Here is a 21,484-nt window from a genome sequence, read left to right as displayed (position 1 = left end):
CTGTCTGCCCGGGGAAACCTAAGCCTTCGGGAGTCACTTTGGCCACTGTTGCAATCCCCAGAGAATAAACAAGGGGATAAACCTAGTGTGGTGGAATATATCCTGGACATGAATGAGGCTGAAGGTGCAGAAAGCCCTGGTGGAGAGCTCAGGGCCGTGTCCATGTGGTCTCTGGAACAAAGGGGCCCAGCAGTCCTCAGTGGCTGCTCCCAGCCCACTCTTCCTCCAGCTAGTTTGTGGGCCTGCAGTGTTTGATGGGTTGATGATGTTACTTAACTGTGAGCTGGCATGGAAAAGGAAAGCTTTTCTTTTTGGAAGGTGGTGTGGAGGGCAGTGCTGAGGGGAGAGATAAGGCAGGCCTAGGTGAGAAATGCAGAAGTGGGACTGACCATGTCTTAAATCTCTTTAGAAATCACTCAAGATGTGTTTCCTCTTTCTTTGGAAAATGTAATTTAAGTTCTGTGACCTGTCTTGTAGTGTGTGCAAGGGCTGCTGTATGCAGCTGTCAAGCCCAAGAAAATTTGTTATTATATGAGACAAGCAATGGAGCAAAAAGAAGAATTCTGATAGAAATGACAGTGAACAGTCTTACATCTCCAGAGGTGAGCTATGTGGATTGCTCGCATCATGGAATCATAGATGCACAGAATAATTTGGGTTGGCAGCGACCTTAAAGATCATCTAGTTTCAAACTACCTGCCACCTTCCTCTGGAGCAGGTTTTTAACAAGGTGTGACTTCCTGGGGCCTTTCATTATTCCTCCATCTGAATTTTGCAACCTGCATTTGCTTTTCACATCAGATACTACAGATATATCTGACCTTTAGAGAGTCACTTCTGTAGTTAACATTATACCCTGTGTTGGGAAAACTGAAAAGAGGCAAAAGAAAGCTCTGATATTGACTATCAGAATTTTTTTCTTTTCCTCCTTCTGGTTTAAACTGGGTAGACCTTTGTGCTCTGTGATTTTGAATCCTTTGATGAAGGAATATATTTGTCACAGCAATGGGTGGTTGACCTCTGTGCTAGGTAGGTAAGACCCAATTTTAAAAAGAGCAAGTTGATTAGCTTTTGATAAGATCAAGTGCTTAACAAGTAAGAAGTAACAAGAATTGCCTTTCTATGACTGGCTTTCAAAGTGGAAATCTGCATGAGGCTTGAAGCATTGTATTGACCCTCTGAATAATAAATTAGAAACATCATTTTCTTCTGGCTTCCTGGATTTTCACTTTAAAATTACTTGCAACAAGATAATTTCATTTGAGATATGTAACTTGCCTTGAATATTTATCATTTTCTGATTATATTGTATTAATTAATAAAATATCACCAAATGCCTGACTTTCTTTGGGACTGACTTCCAAAATATTGTTGGTAATATGGGTAGGAGTGTCCATTAAAAAAATGGTGAAAATTTTGTCTCCAAAAGAGACACAGTAAAATAAGGCATAGTTATATTTAATGATCTATAATAATTTTCAAGTATAGTTTGGATCAGTTTGCCATTTCTTGCTCTATTACTGGCGTCTGCTTTAATTTGCTGAAAGTTTTAGGCATCTCCTATAATTTATTCTAAAATTTGTATTGGTTTTCATAAATTAAAATCTTTAAAATATATATTTCTGTATCTTTACGTATGACTAGCTTCTTCAATAATCCATATCTTATGCTGCTCATTGAACTAGTTTTATAAGAGATGGTATACAGTATTATATAGTATACAGTGCCAAAGTAAACCAAATGTCAGCTTTTAGCAAGGTGGCTGCCATCAGCCATAGGCACAGATTTTTTTTATTATGTGTATGGGCTACAGTTATGAAGAGGTCAGATCCAAATTGTCAGCAATCACAGCTTCTAGAGCAGTGGGTTTTGGAGTGGCCTGCTTTAGGTGGAAGGCTGAATTATGTGTCTTGTCACACAGACTTTTTACATTTCCAACTGGGGAAACCTGTTTTTAAGCATTTTGCAGATACCTCCTGCCAATATAAAAATTCTAGCAATGTTTTTGAAACCTGTTTCAAGGATAAAACTGAAGAATATAAACTGTGGTTTGAGATTTCTTGTGTTTATTTATTTTGAAAAATCCTGGGCTCCTGGCAGCAGTATTAAGGTGAAGTTTTGTGTGTCCTTCCCCACCTAGCCCAGTGCCATAGGCTGTGCAGAGAGACAGGTCTGCTCAGCCTGTCCATCTGCAAACCAGGAGTTCCTCCACCAGCACCTGCTTTCTGAGAGGGGTGTGCTCTTGGACCAGCACTCTCTGATGTGTTTTTCTAAAACATTGCATGTTAAAGGATAGCAGAAAGGCTTACTTTATCAGTTAATAGACTTAAAAAGTGGAAAGTAATAAACTAATTAAAGGTCTAATATTCCAGAATAAGCTAAGATTTCCATCACTTCATTGTTCCCTGTGTCCCAGGAGTCAAGATGGAGCTTTTCTCATAAGGAGGGTTTTGGTTTTAGTATTTCCTACATTTGTTGTCATTTGGTATACTTGTTGGTATTTGTTGTGTTGTGTGGTCTACTCTGGATCAGAAGTATCACGCTGGAAAGCCCAATAAAGTCAAAGGGTTTTTGTTTTTTTGGCTAAACTTGGGTTCAAAATAGTGGAAACAGTTTTATGAGCCTTTGATGCAAGACCCTAATCCAGAAAGTCACTTAAGCATACCTACTTATCTTTTAATCACAGTTGATTAACTGTGAAGGAAAATGCTACAGCACATTGTGAAGATTGGATAAATGTATTTTTGAAAAGCTAACATGCTACTCTTCTTCTGATGAAAAAAACCCTAAAATCTCTCTTCAGAATGACTGATGATAAGAAGTTGTTATCCTTCTCTGACTTAGGTCTGCATTTATCCTGCAAGCACAAATGACTTCTGTTAGCGTGTGTACTGTATTTGTGAGGACCTAAGAATGTGTTTCCAGTGGATGAGTTTGAATTGGTTGCTAGGAAATAATCACAGAAATTCCGCTGTGACCTGAAATTATATACTGTCTTTAAAAGGGGAAAATATAAAACCTTCTCAGTGCTACTGAATTTGTAGTCTGCCTGCAAAGGCAGTTTGAGATTAGCTGATAGTTGTTTTATGATTGTCCAGTGGACAGGTGAACAGTGGAAGCATTCAAATGAAATTATTTGCACAATATTTTTTATTTAGTGATGAAAATTTTTTTGATGCTTATAGTTATGTATTTATAGAATTCAATTGCTTATAGTTGTGTATTTTCACAGATGTGCAGAATCTTGAACACTGGGGCAAAGAAGTAGATAAGACTGGAAGAGCAAAAGCTACCAGTTAGTAACAGATGTACCCATGTGTTGCAGTGATGGAGATCAAAGGAACCATAGCATGTCTGTGTTACAGAGCCAGGTGGTCGTCCTATTATAGGGTAGCCAGAACACAAGGAAATTCTAGCAGACCTGAGAGGCGATTGAAAACCTCTCATGAGTTCATATTTTACTGCATGTGACCATGGAGTTTTGCAATGTTTTTCTGCCCTACGTGGATCCTGAGTGGTATTCTTTGTTTAGCAGTTGTTATACTACTTCGTACCGTAAGCGTGCATAGAGTGGATGCTGAACCACAGAGTTCCTGCTCTGAAAAGCTTGTGTGAGACAGCCTTTTAAGCTGGAAATCTCTTTAATGCTGGCAGTAATTTAACCACTTGGTAATGAAGCCATATAGAGTTTTCAGGGGTAAGGAAGGGTTCAAGATATACCAGCATGCTTAAGCCCTGAGCCCTTGTGAAATAGTCTTGAGTACCAGCTTACAGGAACTGTGGCTGCATTTCAGGTATCTAATGTTACTGCAAATTACTTACTACATGTGAAGTTAATTTTTAAAGGGTTTAAGGTATTTTAGGATGCTGTTTGCTGCTTGCACTACTTATAATAAGGGGAAGTTCTTTCCCTCCTCAAATGTATTTGAATAGAGGTTTGTCACAGACTGTACTATGCTGACATCTCACATACACACCTGAAAATAGTACCTCTTTCCTTCACAGCCACTAAAAGTCAGTTTGGATATTTCATGTGTTTCTGATTATTGGCATCATCAGTAAGGTTCTTTACAGGTACTGTATGCTTGAGTACTGAGGCAATTCTATTAGACACATGACCACCTGTTGCTTTTTTAAAGAGTGTTTGCTTTAATCGAATAATTTTGAGGGTAGAAAAAGGTTGTATAAAAGTTGTATATGACGCATAACTTTTTTTCCCCCTAACATTTTGACAAACCTGTTAAACAATGCAGAAATAGAAATACAGGCACTAGTAGTTAAGATCTTTTAGAAAACCCCAGCTCTTTGGAAGTAACATTCTGTGCTGGTTTCATTAAACAGAGAGTGTATGCAGAGCTGAGTTATGGTACTTGACAGAACTTAAAGTACTGTTTTGGCTAAGGTACTGTGTTTCTCTGTTATCAGTACAAATTTGTTGCAGTTTCAGTAAGCTACTTATAACTTGATTGTTCTGCCTAGTTTCCAACACAACTGTACTTTGCGTAAATGAAGTAACCTGTTATATAAACTGGCTAGTCATTGTGTGATTTCTAATTATCTGCAACTGTCTGGAGCTACAATGTGTCATTAAAAGCAATTGCTGTTGTTTTGTCCAAAAATTAATTGTGTTTCAATAATGAAATTATTCTGCTACACAGATGTGTACCTTCTAATTTTCTTTTGCAGCGAACTGAACAGTGTCCAGAACAGCATGGTGTTTCATTAGGAAATATGTGTGTCTATGCCTTTCCACCCTAAAGTGGGACCAAGTAAAGCCAAGGATACTAAAAGATTGTTGTTTCATATTGACAGTGTAACCTAATTTTCTTGAGTTTGGTACTTGACCAGTGAACAGTGTTTATTGTCTGGTCTTGAAGGAGCTGAATGTTTCCTGCCACTCTTGGTTTGGTAAAACTAATTTCAGAGCAGGGAGAGCGTACATTAACCCCCTGCTTGGCAGTGTTTATTTGTCACAGTGCATCTACAGGCTTTGGCTTCAGCAAGCTTTTGCAGGGATGGTGGTGGAGGGATGTGTGGGCTGAGGCAGAAGAAAGCAGACTCAAAAAATTGAAGCATTAATGTGTTTTTTGGATGCGTGGTGTGAAATCAGTGAGGGGAGCAGCGCAGCAAGGGATCACAGGGCTGCATTGCCCTGTCCCTGGAGGCTGGTGAGCCAAGCTCTGTGTGCCTGCCTAGCCACCCCAGCGGGATGGTGGCACAGTCACTCTCCTTCCTGATAGCACCCCTCTATTTTGAAGGATCTCTGTGCTAGGCTATGTTTTTAGGTTTTGTCTGCTCTCAGTGCTCAACAGCATTTTAAAGAAATGGGTGGTGCGTATGTTTCCTTATATATTATACTCTGATCTCTTTCTTTACTTCTACGAACCTTAATTTTTGAACATTTTGACCTGATAATGTCCCTTTAATACCATATTATGCAAGGATCTCAAACATTAAAGATATTGGAAAAGTGATTTAAAGCAATTTTCTAAAAACTACTCATGTGCCTTAAATTTCCGAGCCAAACTCTTGCCACTCCATTGACTAAATCAGTCTAGAAATCTCCAAAGCCTCTTCTGTAGCAGGGAATAAGCCAAATAATAAGCAGCAATAAGCAGCAAACCTAATCCTCAGACTGGTGAGAAAAGAGAAGCCAAAAGTCCCAAACAAAGGAGTCTGGACTTGCTTAGAGGAAAATCAGGAGGAAAGCTGCAATATAAACTTGGCTTAATGTCTTTGGTATCAGAGCAGAAATTTACCAGTTGGAAGGAGTATGTAGTTGTATTTTGGCTTCCTTTAGGATTTGGTGGTGAAAAGGATATATGTCAATGATGGCTGAGATATATGTACCTCATAGTAGTGACAGGGAATTAATTTGTTGTTGAAATGTAATTAAATTATGACAGTTTCAGAATAATCAGAGTTTTGTGAAAGGAGATGTACATGCTACAGAAGTCTTTTACAAATCTAGGAATCAAGAGCTACACTTGAGAGCTAGAAAAGTCTGCAGTTCAGAAGTCTCCTCTTTCCATTTTTATTTGCCCAGCTGTGATGTCATGGATGACTGTAAAAAAACATGAAGTTTCAAACCCTTTTTCCTAATGATAATCAGTCTAAAAATCTAAGCAAAACCTTAGATTAAGAAATTAATGCTAAGGTTCTGCTGTAAATTGTACATACTAAGTTAAAATTTTACCTATAAAAATTAAGAATAATTACTTAATTAAGTCCCAGAGATTTCAAAGTTTGGCATCCAGAAGTTAATGCTCCTTTTGGGGAATTTGATCCTGATAAACCTGAAGAAAAAGCTTCAAAAATTTCCAGGGAGATTCTTTGAAAAAAATCTGTATGCCACAGTCGCTGTTCTGTTTGCTGAGCTGTAACAGGCATCACTGACACAGCCCTCCAGGAGGCAGGGGAGAAAGCCCAGCTATCATTCAGCCTGGGCCCCTGCTTTTGCATTTCGCTCTAGACCTAGTTCAGCAAAATACAACCAGAATGCAATTGTTCTTGACTTTGTAAAGAATAATAAAAGAAGGACTCAACAATCTGTTTCAGGTAAAATGAAGATCTTGCCTTTATTGACACAGCTTTAGTAAGATTGCAGTTTGCTAGTCTTCTGGCAGAAGAAGAATGTAATATTTAAAGCAATTTTGATTAATCCTTGACACTTTTTCTACTGTACATGTGTTTGACAGAATATCTAAATAATTCTCATGGAGGCAATAAATTTAAATATTGATCTTCTTGGGGAATTCTGTATGGCTTGGAGTTGAAGGGCTAGGACTGTTCAGAGCTGTAGCTTCAGCATGTAGTCTCAAACATTACATAACGGGAATAGTTCTGAGTTATCTATATACAGCATATTGTCATTACAGTGGAATTTTTGACATTACGTTCCGAAGTTCAGGAATGCATTTATATTTGAAATGTCTTTTTAGCCCCCCAAATCTTGGATTGAAGAGGTCTTCAGTAAAAGAGAATGTGCCCACATTATTCCCATCTCAAAAGATCCACACAGGTAAAGCAAGGAATTTTTTTTTTCTTTTTACTGGTACATTATAAAGAGAATAATTTTTATGGGTATTGTAATTGGTTTGGATGGTGTTTTTTAGTGTCTCAGTCAATGATTCCTGGTCTGTGGGTTTTCATGGACCCACCCCCAGTCTGTTTTATATGAAACTGTTCATTTGAATTAGAAATTGGCAGCAATTAACAGTACTATGCTTCTTAGATTTGTTGCTCTCAGTGTGGCATAAACAGGTATGGTATCCAATTAAGAAACTGAGTTACATGAAGTTACTGCTGCACCATTTTCATCCTTCCTCAGAATAATTACTTCTTCTGATCACAGTCTCCTGATACAGAAATTTCTGATCATACTGGTGCAGAGTATGAAAAGAATAAAAAGAGATCAAATCCTCAACCTGTGCTTTAGGACCTGAGGAAGCAAACATAACTTAGCATTCTGTATTATGCATCTAGTTAATGGTGTGGCCTAGATAACTTTGAAGAGATCACGTTCTGAGAATGTAAACTTGTAATTTTGATCATATGGTTTTGAACACATGGAGAGTGTGCATATATAAGATAAATAACTCATCTGTGAAGTGCAGATCTGATATACAGATATACGTCTGAGTTGTGAAATGCCAAAAAAATCACTGAAGCTATTAGTACATTTTCCAGGGGTTAGTGGTGGAGATGGCAGCCTGTTCTGTTGTTGATGAGAATTCTTTCACTGTTGAATTGATACTCTAAGAATAATGTTAAAGCTGTCTTATTTTACACAAGCATATATTAATGTAATTATATTTAATCCACTTTTCATCACAGATGTCCTAGAGGATGCCAGGTGTGCCAGAATTTAATCAGGTAAAAGTGCGTAAATATATATGTACTATTTTTATAGTGACCTAGTAATAGGCAATCCTAGTCAAAGAAGTAAAGAAAAGAGAAATATAAATTTTGTTTTATGTCAGAGCAGCATTTCCAGGAATGTGCTGGAGAATGCTTGCCATAAGTATAAGTAGATTAAATGGTGTAATAAAAATGGTATAATAAAAGGTGGTGATAACCTTTGATTTATTTGCAATAGAAAATTCTACTCAAATACCTTGTGTGCATGATTTTGTTTTAATCTCCTCCCGAGGAATGAAAGGCAGAAATGTGTCTAAATGAGAGTAAATTCCAGCTATATCCCAGATTATATGAAGGAGAATGAGTCTATAGCAATGGAGAACAGTGAGAATTATGGAAAGAAGAAAATTAAGGGAAAAGAAAAAGAGTAAAAGAAATATCCCAAATAATAGGTTTTTGCAGATTTTTCATCTTCTCTGCAGTGAGGATTCTGAGTCCCTGTTTTTGGGAAGGCAAACAACAAAAATTTCATGACTTTGGTGCTTTTAAATTGTGTTATCTTCAGGGAAATTTTATTTAGTGACCTGTATTAAATAGTTGTTTTCAATCCAATATTTGTTATTCAGATGGTATTACCAAACACATTTTGGTACTGTATATTTATGATAATACATTATCAATTATTGGAACAAAAAGTTCAACTTTCATTTGATTTGTGTTGAAGACATCTGATGGCTGAGGCAACAACTGGTAGCTAGCAAGCTGGTGTCAAGTAGTCCCATAGTCCATGTTACCATTATTATCTGCCTTTTCATTATGCTTCACATTTCATTTTGCTTCTGAGATTTACAAGAGTCATGTTCTACAAAGAGTAAATAAATTACTCCTGAAATCAGATTACTGGAAAGGGCTGATATGCAGAATGGTGCTGTCATTGTAAGGCAACTGATTTGTGTTCCTGTTCAGAAAGTGTGAGCTCCTTCTAAGAGAATGGTCTCATGTATATCTTGCTTTAGAGCAAGATTTTTGCAGGTCTTTCTGAAAGAAGAAATGCAGGGGGTGTTTTAATACTTCCTGCTAACCTGCAGATACTCAGCTGCATATTGCAACTAAAGTTACATTGTCCTCCAAAATACAGTAGTTTAATTTCATCTCAATCAAGACTACAGTAATTCTGTGGTCCTCCCCACTCAGAGTGACCATGTTGTTAGTTGGTCTGAGAAGATCAGTAGGACAAAAATTAACCCACAGAAGTGCAAAACCAAAAAATGAGACTTCACCAAACACAGTTTAGCTGCATGAATGTGAATACAATTCTAAGAGAGGGAGGAAGAGAAAGAGGAAATGTCACTCCATTGGATGGATTAGGTTTTTTTCTTTCACCTTTCTCTGTCAAGGCATCCTGTATCTTTGTGTGTCTTTTATCTTGTAGTTGTTTCTTTCAGTTTTTGCTGAGCATTTTCATGCTGCTTAGTTTAATATGAAACCAGTTTGTTTGTCTATGTTTGCAGAATGTGTGTGTGTGTAATGTACATTTCAGTCAGCTCTTATATTGCAAGTATATTTTCCAAACATTAATTGTTCTTGTCTTCTTGAGTGTCTCAAGGTGTACAGAGAGCTTTGTTCTAGGAGAATTTTTCTGTTCCTAACAAGGTGAAATAATTTCCATATAATTGTTATGATTGTTTATATTATATTTTTTAGATCAGCAATTGAACAGGTTTTGGTCCTCTTGAGTTCTGTAGCTTTCCGCAACAGTCAAAAAATCATGTGGATATACTTGATGCCTACAATAATTTGACCTAGTATTGTAGGCAAATAAAGTCTTCTTGTGATTTCTTTTGTAGAGAACTTCCAAGGTTTGCAAGCAGTTTGTGAATGGAAGCAGTTTGTGAATGGGTTATGCAACTATTTCTAAGTAGAGTTACTCCATTTAGAAGTTGCCAATCAAATTTTAGTAACTTCATAGCACCTTTGTCCATGCTCCCCTGTTGAGCTGAAATAAGTCTCTATCTACTCTTGCAGTACCCTGTGCAGTACTCACAGGAACATACCAGTAGTAGTTAGAATTCAGAAGTGAGGTGTCGATTTTCTGCACGCTTGTACATCTGAGATGTTCTTGCAACTTGTCTATATATTTCACCATTAAGGCATAAGTTGTAGACACAGCTTCTAAATCACTGTTTGTTAGGGCACTGGGTATTGTAGTCTGATTCCTGCAGTTACTTTTATTTCAGTGTTGATGCTTCGGGTTTTCCCTTGTCGCTCAAAGTGTGACTTTTCTAGGAACCTGCTTTTGTATTACTGATGATGCCCCCACCTTCTCTGGTAGCTTGGTGAGCTTTTGAGGCAAAAAAGGCAAAGTCATTGCGAAGATGCTTTGTATCAATGCATATCCACATATCCAGAGGATCAAAGAGTATATCAGACTGTCAGGGACATGGTCTCCAGTAAGGTCTGCCAGGGGAGTCAGACGAAGATGCTTCACTCAGTTGTGTGAAACCTCCAAGGATGGAGATGACCCAAGGGACCTTTCTTGATACTGGCCCACCACCCAGGCAGGTCCTTGCCTGCCAGCCTGGCATTCCTCCCACACTGTAATGTCACAGCCCAGCTACAGAAGCCTGGCTAGAGCCTAGATGGGAGGAGATGCTCTCCTCTCATCCCCACAATTATGTAGTGGAAGGCGGTGAGGTGAGGCATGACTGACCCTTGGTAATACCTTGCCTACAGCTTCCTGTCATTGTCTCCTCCTTCTTGTGTCCAGATGTGGGCTCCAGGAGGTCTCCCTCCTTGATTTTACTTCAGACTTATGGCCAGATGACTGGCCTGCTGTTCCACAGGGTGGCTTTTGCTTGTTTTTGAAGGCATGCATGACATTATTTTTCTTTGTTTCTCCAGTTACTGGGGACACCCTGATTTTGCAGCCTTGGAATCTGGCTTTACAAAGGCATCAGCCACCTCACTCAGCACCCTGGGGTGAAGCCTGACATGTGAAAGAAGTGCTCCTGTATGAAACATCATCTCAGCCTGCTAGTGCCACTGCACCTTGAGCCCTGTGTCCCAGAGTGTAGGAGACTTCCTTCTCCAGTTTGCTTTGGCAGAGCATTGAATCAACCAAATATGCCTGGGTTGAAAAATGGAGTGCAGACCTAATTTCATGGCTTCTGGGTATCAAGAATTACCTTACTAAAGCAGCTCACTTCCTGCATTTCCTTATGGTTGTTTTGGGGTTTGGTTTTGGTTGATTTATTAGCTGCTTGGTTTTTTTTTTTTTTTAATCTGCTTTTTTTGTCACCAGTTGGTTCTCACTCATCTCTAGTGAAAACTCTCTTTTAGAATGCACATCTCCAGAGTCTTGCAGATATTTACATCTAACCTGCCCCTAAATGGACAAGTAGTACAGCTGAGGGCTGAGGCAGCTGCATTTGGGTTGTTGAAGGATGTTTGGTTTCTTAAAAGAGGAAAAGTGAAGAATTTATCTCCATTTCCTAGGGTAAATTAACTTCTGAAATGTCTAAAGGAGACCTGGACTGTCAGCTGTCACTATAAATTACATTGAAGTTAATCCTGTAGAAGAGACTGAAGCCTGTTGAAGCCTGCGTGAGAGTAGTGATTGAATTTGGAATTTGAGTTATTATTCCAGATGCAAAGCTTTAATGCTAACTGAGTTTCGGGTATCTTTCTATCCTGTCTCTGGCTAGGACAGGGTCAATTACTTGCAGAAGCCAAGCAGGGGCCTGGCTAGGACCCAGAGGTTGTTCTCTACCACTGTCAGGTCATTGCCAAGGCTTGGGGGAAAGGGAATCTCTTCTGGGGAGGAGGGGTCCCTTCTGGATCAAGGTAGTGTTGTCTTTTCTCTTGTCAGGGGTTTTCCATGTGAATTGTTCATTTTTTGTGCCCCCTGCCATAATTTTGTTGTTGCTTTTCATTTCCTTACCTCGCTGCTGTTTCCAGCATACTGCTCTTATCTCAGCCCATGATGTTTACCTTTTGTGCCTCCAGTTCCCTCTCCAGCTCCAACAGAGGGACAGGGGGAGGAGGAGGAGTGAGAGAAGGTGTGTAGTTTGACATGTTTCAATGGGAACACTAAAGTGAGGAATCACAGAATCATGAGGCCGAAGAGATCTTCAAGATCATCAAGTCCAACCCATGCCTTAACACCACCTTAACTAAACCATGGCACTAAGTTTTTTTTTAAACACATCCAGGGATGGTGACTCCACCACCTCCCCAGGCAGGTGATCCCAGTACTTTATTACTTTATCAGTAAAAAACTTTTTCCTAACATCCAACCTAAACTTCTCTTGGTGCATCTTAAGGCTGTTCTCTCTGGTCCTGTCAGTTGCTGCCTGCTGAAAGAGACCAACCCCCCCTGACTACATCCACCTTTCAGAAGCTGTAGAGAGTGATAAGGTCACCTCTGAGTATCCTTTCCTCCAGGCTAAACACCCCAAGCTCCCTCAGTCATTCCTCACAGGTCTTTTCCAAACCCTTCACCAGTATTGTTGCCTTCCTCTGGATGCACTCAAGTGTCTCAATGTCCTTCCTCAACCATGTAATACCATTCCTAAAACTTGACAACTTTATTTGGCACCTAATATGCAGCCAGAAGAGCTGAGATAACAGAGCCAGGTGGAAACAAATTTGATCTCAGTGTTTGTTGCAGTAGGTAGGGAGCTACTGGTCACAATGTCACTAGGTCTGTTCATGTGGCTGTGGTACCCAGCACTCACATGTGGTACCACATGCACTCATTGCAATGCTCTTTCCCTAAGTCAGGAAAGAATCAAGATTGCTTTGTTGCTGTACTGTGTGATATCAGCTTATGGCATCATAGCATCAACGACAATGAATGACAATAATTGTATCAATTCCATGAGAAGAACAGCAGAGGATGATTTTCTCCAGCTTTTCATCCACTTTTCCTCCTTCAGGTCTGTTACAACATCTTGGAGAATTTTGAATTTCTTTTGGATGTTGAGGAAATCATGTTCTGTTGCTAAGTCTGCCAGGTCCTCCAGTATGGTCCACACCATAGTTAGAGTCAAAAAAGTGATTTCTGAGGGCTTATTCAGAGTTCTGCCCCAATGGTGGACAGTCATGAGTGACATGCAACGTGGAAGGGCATGGGCCAGTATTTGGAAGACTTCTCCAGTCATTTGGAAGTTCACCCCTGACCAACTACAGGATCCTATTAAAATGATAAAATATATAAAGGGAAAATGCTGTGGCAGTTCCAGAGAGGTGCAAAATTATGCAACATGCTGGGCTCTGACTGCTCTGTACTGAACACTGCTCAATACTAGAATGTGCCCTCACATTCTAGGAGGAGGACAAGGAAAGCAAAGCAAGAGGCACTGTGGCCACTCAACTGAAGCTGAACCAGAGGAACAACCAGTGGTTGCCCCTACAAATGAAGAAATTAAAGACCAAATCAGTTCACTTAGTAGGTTTAAGAGGAGGTAGGGCCCTCATGACAGGAGGAAGAGGGAGGGCCAGATCCCCTGATCCCTATCCCTGGGTGGGATAGGGAGAAGATATTTCAGCTGAGCTGTGAGACATGTGAAAAGATTTCAGCTGCCAGTCAGGTGACCTAGCTGCTCTGATGCTCGTGTATTGTGGCCTATGATGTGAAACTAAATGGTAGTGAAGCCAAGCACCTGCATCCCTCTTCCAGGATCTGGGCATTGACAAGGGCATCGGAAAGAGGACAGAAGCTCTCAGCCTTTGGAGGTGACTCCTGTCAAGTGTGAGAGAAAGGTACTCTCTCAAGGATTACCTAGTAGTGCACCCAGGCAGGTGGGACACCATGGAGAAAGGTATCCAGTACCTGGGAGAATCAGTGTTCTGGGTAATCTATAAGAACTCAAATAATGTGCAGTCCCCTATAGATCCGGATGAGGTCCGGTGTGCACGATCCATGTGGCAAAGTTTGTACGGAGCACATGATCATCGTACACCAACTCATTGCTATTGATGTCCATCATAGGAGGAGAATAAATAGTGCTTCAGGTAACTACAGGATTCCAACAATATTAAGATTTTTTTGTTTTCCTACCAAATTCTGCCTTCTCTGTGGAAAGACTGCCCAAGACTGCCCAAGACTACAGACAGATTCAAAAGGCTCGAGTAAGGTAGAGAGGAAGTGTCCTATTCCCCACCAGCATGGACTTGTGTCTCTGCTACTGGGAGCAAGTGGATCCCTTCAAGAGAGAGGGTAGGCAACCCATGATGAGGTAACCTGTGATTTTTGTTGCGCGACCATGGAGACGACATGTGGAAGTGGGATGGAAAATTCTCCTGAAGACTGCTTTTGCCATAAGCCAAAGTAAGGTCAAGGGCCCAGGAAATTCAGTTAGGTATAAAATTGAATTTAAGAGTAAAATGACAGGATGGATGCCGTCAAATTGCAATGGATGTGGTCAACACATTAGTAGTTGTGATCCCAGCCAACCAGCAAGAAAAAAACATAGGCTTTCCTAGGTGTTGTGGGTTTTGAAGGATCTTTATTTAGGATTACAGTCAGATTGAAAGTTCTCTTGATCAAGTGGTCTGGAAGACGAATGATTTTAAGTGGGGTCCTGATAAACAAGCTTTTGAACAAATCAAACTGGAGGCTGATCATGCAAAAGCCCTTGGGCTGTCATGACAGGACAAGATGTGAAAAATGTGCTCTACATTGCAGGTGGGGAGAATAGTCCTTTCTGGAATCTCTGGCAAAATGTGCCTGGGGAGACTCAAGGATGACCCCAGGGGTCCTGGAGTCAGGGCTCCTCTTGGTTGAGGAATGGTACTCCCCAGTTCAGTTCCCCCACAAAGATTCTCCAAAATCACATGCCTCTCTCTCCTACTCCATCTTCCCCTCCACCTTTGCACTGCAGTGGGGTGAAGCTGAGAATTGGAGACACAAAAGGCAAAGGTCATGGTTTGAGATAAGAACAATTTACTGCAAACAGCAATTTGATAAGAAAAAAAGCAAACCGCTGTTAATAAACTTTTTTTATTATCAGCAATGATGGTAATAAAAAAAGTGTACAAAAAAACCCCAAAAAACCAAAAAAAAGAAGAGTGATCATGCAAAAATGATCACTGTGAAGCTCGTGACCCCAGCAGGGCCAGTCTCACTGCTCTGTCCCTCTTGGGACTGGCATCACCTGAACCTGTCTCTGGCTTGAAACCAGCTTCCTCCACTACACTTATTCAACCAGAAATAATCCCTTCTCCCCAGAGAACAGAGAGAGACACCCTCACCTCTGCCTATAGCAATGATGTGAGGTGGTGAAGAGCAACATATAGGCCCTAGCCATGCCCCATCACAGCTAGTGCAAGAAACTAAGCCTATCCCCTGACAAAAGCAGGACAGGGATACAAAGGACCTGAGGCCTGCTGCACCCCAGCTGAAAAAGAGATCCTGGCAGGTTATGAAAGGGTTTGAGCTGCTTTGGAAGTGATTGGCACCAAAGTACAGCTCCTCCTGGCACTCTGACTGCCAGGGCTGGGCAGGATGTTCAAGGGGAAAGTCCCTGCCACATATCATGGCACTCATGCTTTATAGAGTAAGTGAAGTGTGCAGATAACACAGGGAGTTTGAACTGGAAATTCTAATTGCTGAGGAATCAGGAAACTGGCCCAAAGAGAAAAATTTTGTATTTTTCTCAGAAATGGACAGAGAGTAGGAGACATGTCCTGAGGAGGTCCCAGCATATAATCAGCTACCAGAAAATGAAAAGTGATATACTCACTTCACTGATGCTTCCTGCTGTAATGGAGGAACACATCAAAAATGGGAAGCTGCTCTATTGGGCTCCTCCATGGCAAGTCACAGAATCTATGGAGGGAAAAGGTGCATCAAGTCAGGTTGCAGAGCTGAAAGCCATCCAGCTGGCTTTAGATATCACTGAATGAGAGAAATGGCCACTTCTCTACCTCTACACTGACTTGTGCATGACAGTAAATGCTCTGTAGATATGGCTTGAGCAGTGAAAAAGTAAAGGCAGTGCAGAGGTAAACCCATGTGGGCTGCTGAGTTCTGGAGAAACACCGCTGCCTATGTAGGGAAGCTGGCTGTAAGAGCACAGAGCAAATTGTGTAGATGCACACACCCAAGAGCTGGGCTGCTGAAGAATGTCCCAACAAGGGACAGGTGGATTGGGCTGTTGAGATTCAAGTGTCTTGGGTGGATCTGGGCTGGCAGCATAAGGGTGAATTATTTCTGGCTCATTGGGCCCATGATACCTTAGGTCATCAGGGAACAGACACAACATACAGATGGGCTCGTGAGAGAGGGATGGACTTAACCATGGACACTATTTCCCAAATAATCCGTAACTGTGAAACATGCATTGTGATCAAGCAGGCCAAGTGGGTAAAAGCCTCTGTGGTATCATGGGTAAAATATAAATATGGAGAGGTCTGGCAGATTGATTCCATAGACCTCTGGTCCAGAGAGCACAGTTTTGAGTGGGTATCATGTTCCTGTCATGCACCAGCCTCTGGGAAAGTTGAACGGGACAATGGACTGTTAAAATGACATTGTAAACAATGGGTCATAGGACCTTCAAACACTGGGATCTGTATTCAGGAAGGTCATCTGGTTGGCTAATACCAGAGACTCCATAAATTGAACTTGCCCTACCCAATCAAAAACTTCATGTACTGTAGAAGGGGAGAAAAGGATAAGATCTCCACGGTGCATATGAGGAATATGTTAGGGAAGTCAGTTTGCATTAGTCCTGTCTCAAGCAAAGGCACACTCACCCATGGCAATGTTTTTGTTCAGTGACCCGGGTGTACTTGGTGGATAACACATAGCGACTGTAAACCAGGATGTGTACTTGGAAGGGGATTTGATTTTTGCATGAGAACAGTCTGTAGTGTTGAACTGTGTGTGTATTGTTGGTTGCTGAATGACACTGGCATTGTGTGCCAGAGCTGCCATGGACAGTGAGTATGGGCTGCTCCAGACACACTGGTCATGAGCTTGTGATGCAGCTTGCAAACACCTGACAGCACACCAGCCCTCCTGCCTGGAAGGCATCTAGGACAGAGAACCCACAGCCATGGACTCAGTGAACTCTACAGATATCTTGGAGGCAGGCCATTGACTATGATACCTAAGCTTGTGTGTGTATATGTGTGTATATATACACATATATATGTATGTATGTGTATATGTATATGTATGTTTATAATTGGAAGGTGTATGATTTGGCCATGAGATGGATGGTATAGAATAAGAGGTGAAAAATGTCCCCATTCCTGCCAGGGCAGGGTTATTTTTTGGAGTAGCCAGGAGGGGACATGGCTAGGACTTATGGGTTATTCTATACCACCACATATCCCTGCTGAGAGTAAGGGATTCTCTCTCTCCCAGGGAGTATCACAGAATATGCTGAGTTGGAAAGAATCCACAGTGAGCATTGTGTCCAGCTCCTGGCCCTGACTGGACTATTGCTAAGTATCATATCATGTGCTAGAAGGGGCTCTTCTGGGTTGGCATAGGGTAACCAAGGGAGTGGTTAGGTATTGTCTATTGTTGAGGGCTTTCTGTGTGAAATGTTCATTTCTTGTGCTGTCTGTTATTAGTAATGTTGTTGTTCTCTTATCTCGTTGGTGTTTCCAGTTCATTCTGCAATCTTTACCTTTTGTGTCTCCACTTCTTCTCTCCAGTGCACTGCAAAGAGAACAGAAGGGAAAGGTTTGAGCAAGTGAGTGGTGTGTGGTATGGAGAGTCTCGGTGGGAGCATTAAACTGAGGAGTACCATACCCAAACCATGGCAATCTCCCTCAATACTGCTCTTCAATCCATGTATTTAGTATACTGACTTTGCTAGATTCCAAGAGTTAACATAAAGGTCATCCTGAAATTCTCCTCCTGGTTGCTGAGGATAACTCCTAGATTTTTCTTTAGTATTTAGAATAACCAGTGGAAATACTCATAGCAAACCTCAGTGTCCTACAACATTCCTCTGAATTGGAACATAAACTGAATGTTAGAATTTCTGTAGGGGATTCTCAGTTACAGAACCACACAGAATCACAGCATGGTATGGACTGGAAGGGACTTCTGAAGACTTTCTAATTCAGCCCCCCCAACTTTTATAAGTGTTCCTCAGGTGGAAAACAAATTCTATGCCCAACTAAACATAATTATGATATGATTCAATGTTACTTTTCTATTGTTGCAATCTTTTTCAACATGGTTAATTTTTACTGCATTCCATGTGAGACAACTTCAGTATTTTTCTTTGCAGGAAATTATTTGGGCTATTCATTTGTAGATCCTAAATTGTATATGAGTCTGATATAAAATAATTTCTTTATTTTTAATGTGAGGTGCTGCTGTGGACGGCTGATTGGAGAACACCAAGGATTAGAATGCAGCTGGCCTGTTTATCAGGCAGGCTCACAGAGCGATGGTGGAGAATGGTCTGTGCAAAAACACACAGAAATTAGTCCAACAGATGCATTTGGTACAATCAATTTTCAAGATGGAGACCACACTTACCATGCTAAGGTAACAGGTGTTGTGTTTATATGTCTGACTTGTTTTTTTAATTTCAACATAAGGAAAGAAAGACAAAGAAACGCAAAAATTTGATTGGTTGCATATCAAATAAATTGTGTTAAAAGGGCAGGGGAATCTAAAAGTAAACTGGATTAAAATGTGTGTGTATTTTTATGTTGAACTTCACTGTGGTTAGGGATATATTGTCTGAATTGTTCACATGAATTTTTATGCTATTGTGTTAGGGTTGTATGACAGCTCTGGTCCTTCAGAAATCTGCAGGACATTAATGCTTAGAACTTTTAATGTGTTGCAGTTTCTTCTCCTGAAGTATTTAAAAGACGTTTATTTTGCCCATTTTTCTTCCTTTCCAGTATATTAGACTTTCTTATGACAGCAATTTGGATCAGCTGCTGCACCTGATGGTTAAAGAATGGCAGATGGAATTGCCAAAGCTAGTGATCTCTGTTCATGGAGGCACTCAAAATTTCAAGCTTCCTCCAAAGGTCAAGCAGGTTTTCAGCAAAGGGCTGGTGAAGGCTGCCGAGTCTACAGGAGCATGGATAATTACAGAAGGCATCAACAGTGGTAGTGTAATTATTTGTCTTTGTTTCACTTTTCCTTTCAGTGTTTTTTTCCCACGTAACGACATGTACATTTAGGTCAAATAGAATGAAATTATCTGAAAATTGGTGATATTTCAAAACAAAATCCAGCCATTCTTATATAAGCAGTAGTGCATAATTCAGAGAGTGGGATCATGTTAGTTTGCTGGAGACAGGCATTCTGAATATTTTAATTAAAGGGCAGAGTATTCTGCATGTAGTAAGAAACACTGCATATAGCCAGAACTTATTTGCAGTAAATTTATCTGCTTCATTAAAATATTTATGTTCTGTGGACTATGATTAATATTTTTGAAACAATTTTCAAAGATCAATTTAACTTGTGTTCTATAATTGATAAAGTTTTGAATCAAGATAATCTGTTAATTAGTCTATTAGTAGGTAAAAATCCATTTGGACTACTCTCAAAAACTCAGGGGTCAGTAAACTGTGGAACTAAAAGTTTTACTTCTTTAGCTGTTACTCAGTCTGGTGATCTTACAAGAGAACTATCCTGGGCATTTATGTAACTAATGAAGTTTTATGGATATGAAAAGTACCATTAGCAACATGTAAGAGTATTAATAATTAGAAATATGTGCTGAGTTTGAAGCAGTGGTACATTACACCTGAGCTGTGAAGTGTTCATCAAATACACAGATTGGGTACAATGCTTTGGTTTTGATTGAAACATAACTACAGTACTAATGAAGTGATGTGAAACCTTTCTTGGTGTCCTCTAGCGGGTATCTGAATATAGAAGAAAAATTATAATTTGTTTATCTGTTTAGGAGTGTCCAGGCATGTGGGAGATGCACTCAAAAGCCGTGCCTCACCACACCTGAGAAAGATCTGTGCTATTGGGATTCCTCCATGGGGTATCATTGAGAATCAGAGGGATCTCATTGGAAAAGATGTGAGTTGAATGCATTTTAATAACAAAAGCCTTTGTGTTCATGGGATGTTAGAATTTTCTTGCACAGTTGATTTTCTTCTAGGTTAACTTCACTAGTTTGATCTTTTTTTTCATTATAATAGAGGCTTAGATTTTACTCAGCAACAGAACTTTGTGCCATGTTGAGGCACTGCATTTTGCTTTTTGTGTGTAAATGAATAGCTTTAGAATACTTGTCTTCTTACAGGAAATTGTCATTCCTTTTTTATATTTCATAATTATGTAGGTAACTCTCTTGTAGTTGTAAATGATGTTTTTCTATATTAAGGTTCAGAATGAACAAACAGGTTAGCAGTGTACACAAATAAGCTATTTATATGTGCATTATTTTACTCACAGTCTATTTTATATTCACAAACTATGACTTTTTGTGAGGGCATAATCTACTCAAGTATCTAAAAATACTTAAGTAGTAAGGTGAAATCATTCCTGATAAATGTTAGCTCATGTATTTTTAATGGGAATTCAACTCAGGGTAACTGCCATGATATTCCAGTTGTTGCAAAGAATGTCAGGAAATGACTTTAAGGATTACAAACCTAATCAGAACTGTTTTTTTTTAGGTATTAATTATGGGTTTGTTGCTGTTAAGAATCAAATGCTAAGAATCAAATGTTTGAATAGCTCAAAAGGCATGATGTAGAATTTTGAGCAGCCACACTGTCATGAAGAAATATATAGAAGTGAGGGAACACAAATCGTGGTATTTTGTTGGTTTATTTGGTTAGCTGGTTCCTTTGAGGACATTTTTGTTTTGGTTTTCTCAGGTAGTTTGCTTGTACCAGACTCTTGGTAACCCACTCAGCAAGCTGAGTACGCTCAACAGCATGCATTCTCATTTTCTAATGGCAGATGATGGGACAGTAGGCAAGTATGGGAATGAAATGATGCTCAGGAGGAATTTGGAGAAGTACATATCACTTCAAAAAATACACACAAGTGAGTGTTGCTTTATGACAGGAAAACCTATCCTAAAATATCAGGAGGTACTTGACATTTCATGTTACATATTGTGCAACTTGATTTACCATAGATTTCACTGAGGTGAAATGTTATTGATTACGTGTGTCTTGAACTCTAAAACTTAGGAAAATTAAAAGGACAGCATTTTTATAAAGCATTATGCATTTGGATGAACTCACAAATGGGTTTCTCAGTTGTAGAGAGGTCTAAATGGCCCAGATTATTCAGTAAATACTGAGCATTTGCTCACTTCATTTTCATGTCATTGCTATTTCACCACTAGATACTTCCTCAGCATTTTGTGAGATGGAAAGATTGTTACATTCAGTGTAATTCAAATCTTTTTTACCATGTGAACTACTTTTGCCCTCATCACTCTACTGCAAGCCTGTGACCTCCTCAAGTACAGCAATGAAGGGCGGTTGCAGAAGTAAAATCTTTAGTTAATGTTTGATATATTGCATTATTTCCACCATTTATTTATAGAGGAAATAAATTACAGTAAAGAAATAATCAAATATACATTTATTATATAGACAATTATTTCCTTTTATGCATTAGATTGAACAAATTATTTGTGGAAGTTAGCTC

At 39.8% G+C, this 21,484-nt stretch overlaps 1 protein-coding gene across 6 annotated transcripts in view; it reads left to right on the top strand.

Annotated features, from left to right (window-relative positions):
• TRPM6 (transient receptor potential cation channel subfamily M member 6) overlaps positions 1 to 21,484 on the top strand; it is a 108,533-nt gene that overhangs the window by 18,294 nt on the left and 68,755 nt on the right. For 4 of the 6 annotated variants that reach the window (XM_085566517.1, XM_085566516.1, XM_085566513.1 and 1 more), the window contains 6 exons: positions 6,942 to 7,021; positions 7,837 to 7,875; positions 18,199 to 18,379; positions 18,745 to 18,958; positions 19,767 to 19,891; positions 20,698 to 20,869. In XM_085566517.1, the coding sequence (XP_085422643.1) occupies positions 6,942 to 7,021; positions 7,837 to 7,875; positions 18,199 to 18,379; positions 18,745 to 18,958; positions 19,767 to 19,891; positions 20,698 to 20,869 (811 nt within the window). Of the gene's footprint in view, positions 1 to 6,941; positions 7,022 to 7,836; positions 7,876 to 18,198; positions 18,380 to 18,744; positions 19,892 to 20,697; positions 20,870 to 21,484 lie in introns of those variants that run through there. The other 2 variants (XM_085566514.1, XM_085566518.1) reach the window with 2 other exon arrangements.

The sequence above is a fragment of the Lonchura striata genome, chromosome Z (assembly GCF_050655825.1).
Source record: "Lonchura striata isolate lonStrDom1 chromosome Z, ASM5065582v1, whole genome shotgun sequence".
Lineage (NCBI taxonomy): Eukaryota > Metazoa > Chordata > Aves > Passeriformes > Estrildidae > Lonchura > Lonchura striata.
Note: the sequence above shows the minus strand (reverse complement) of the source record. Positions and strands in the feature narration are given on the sequence as shown.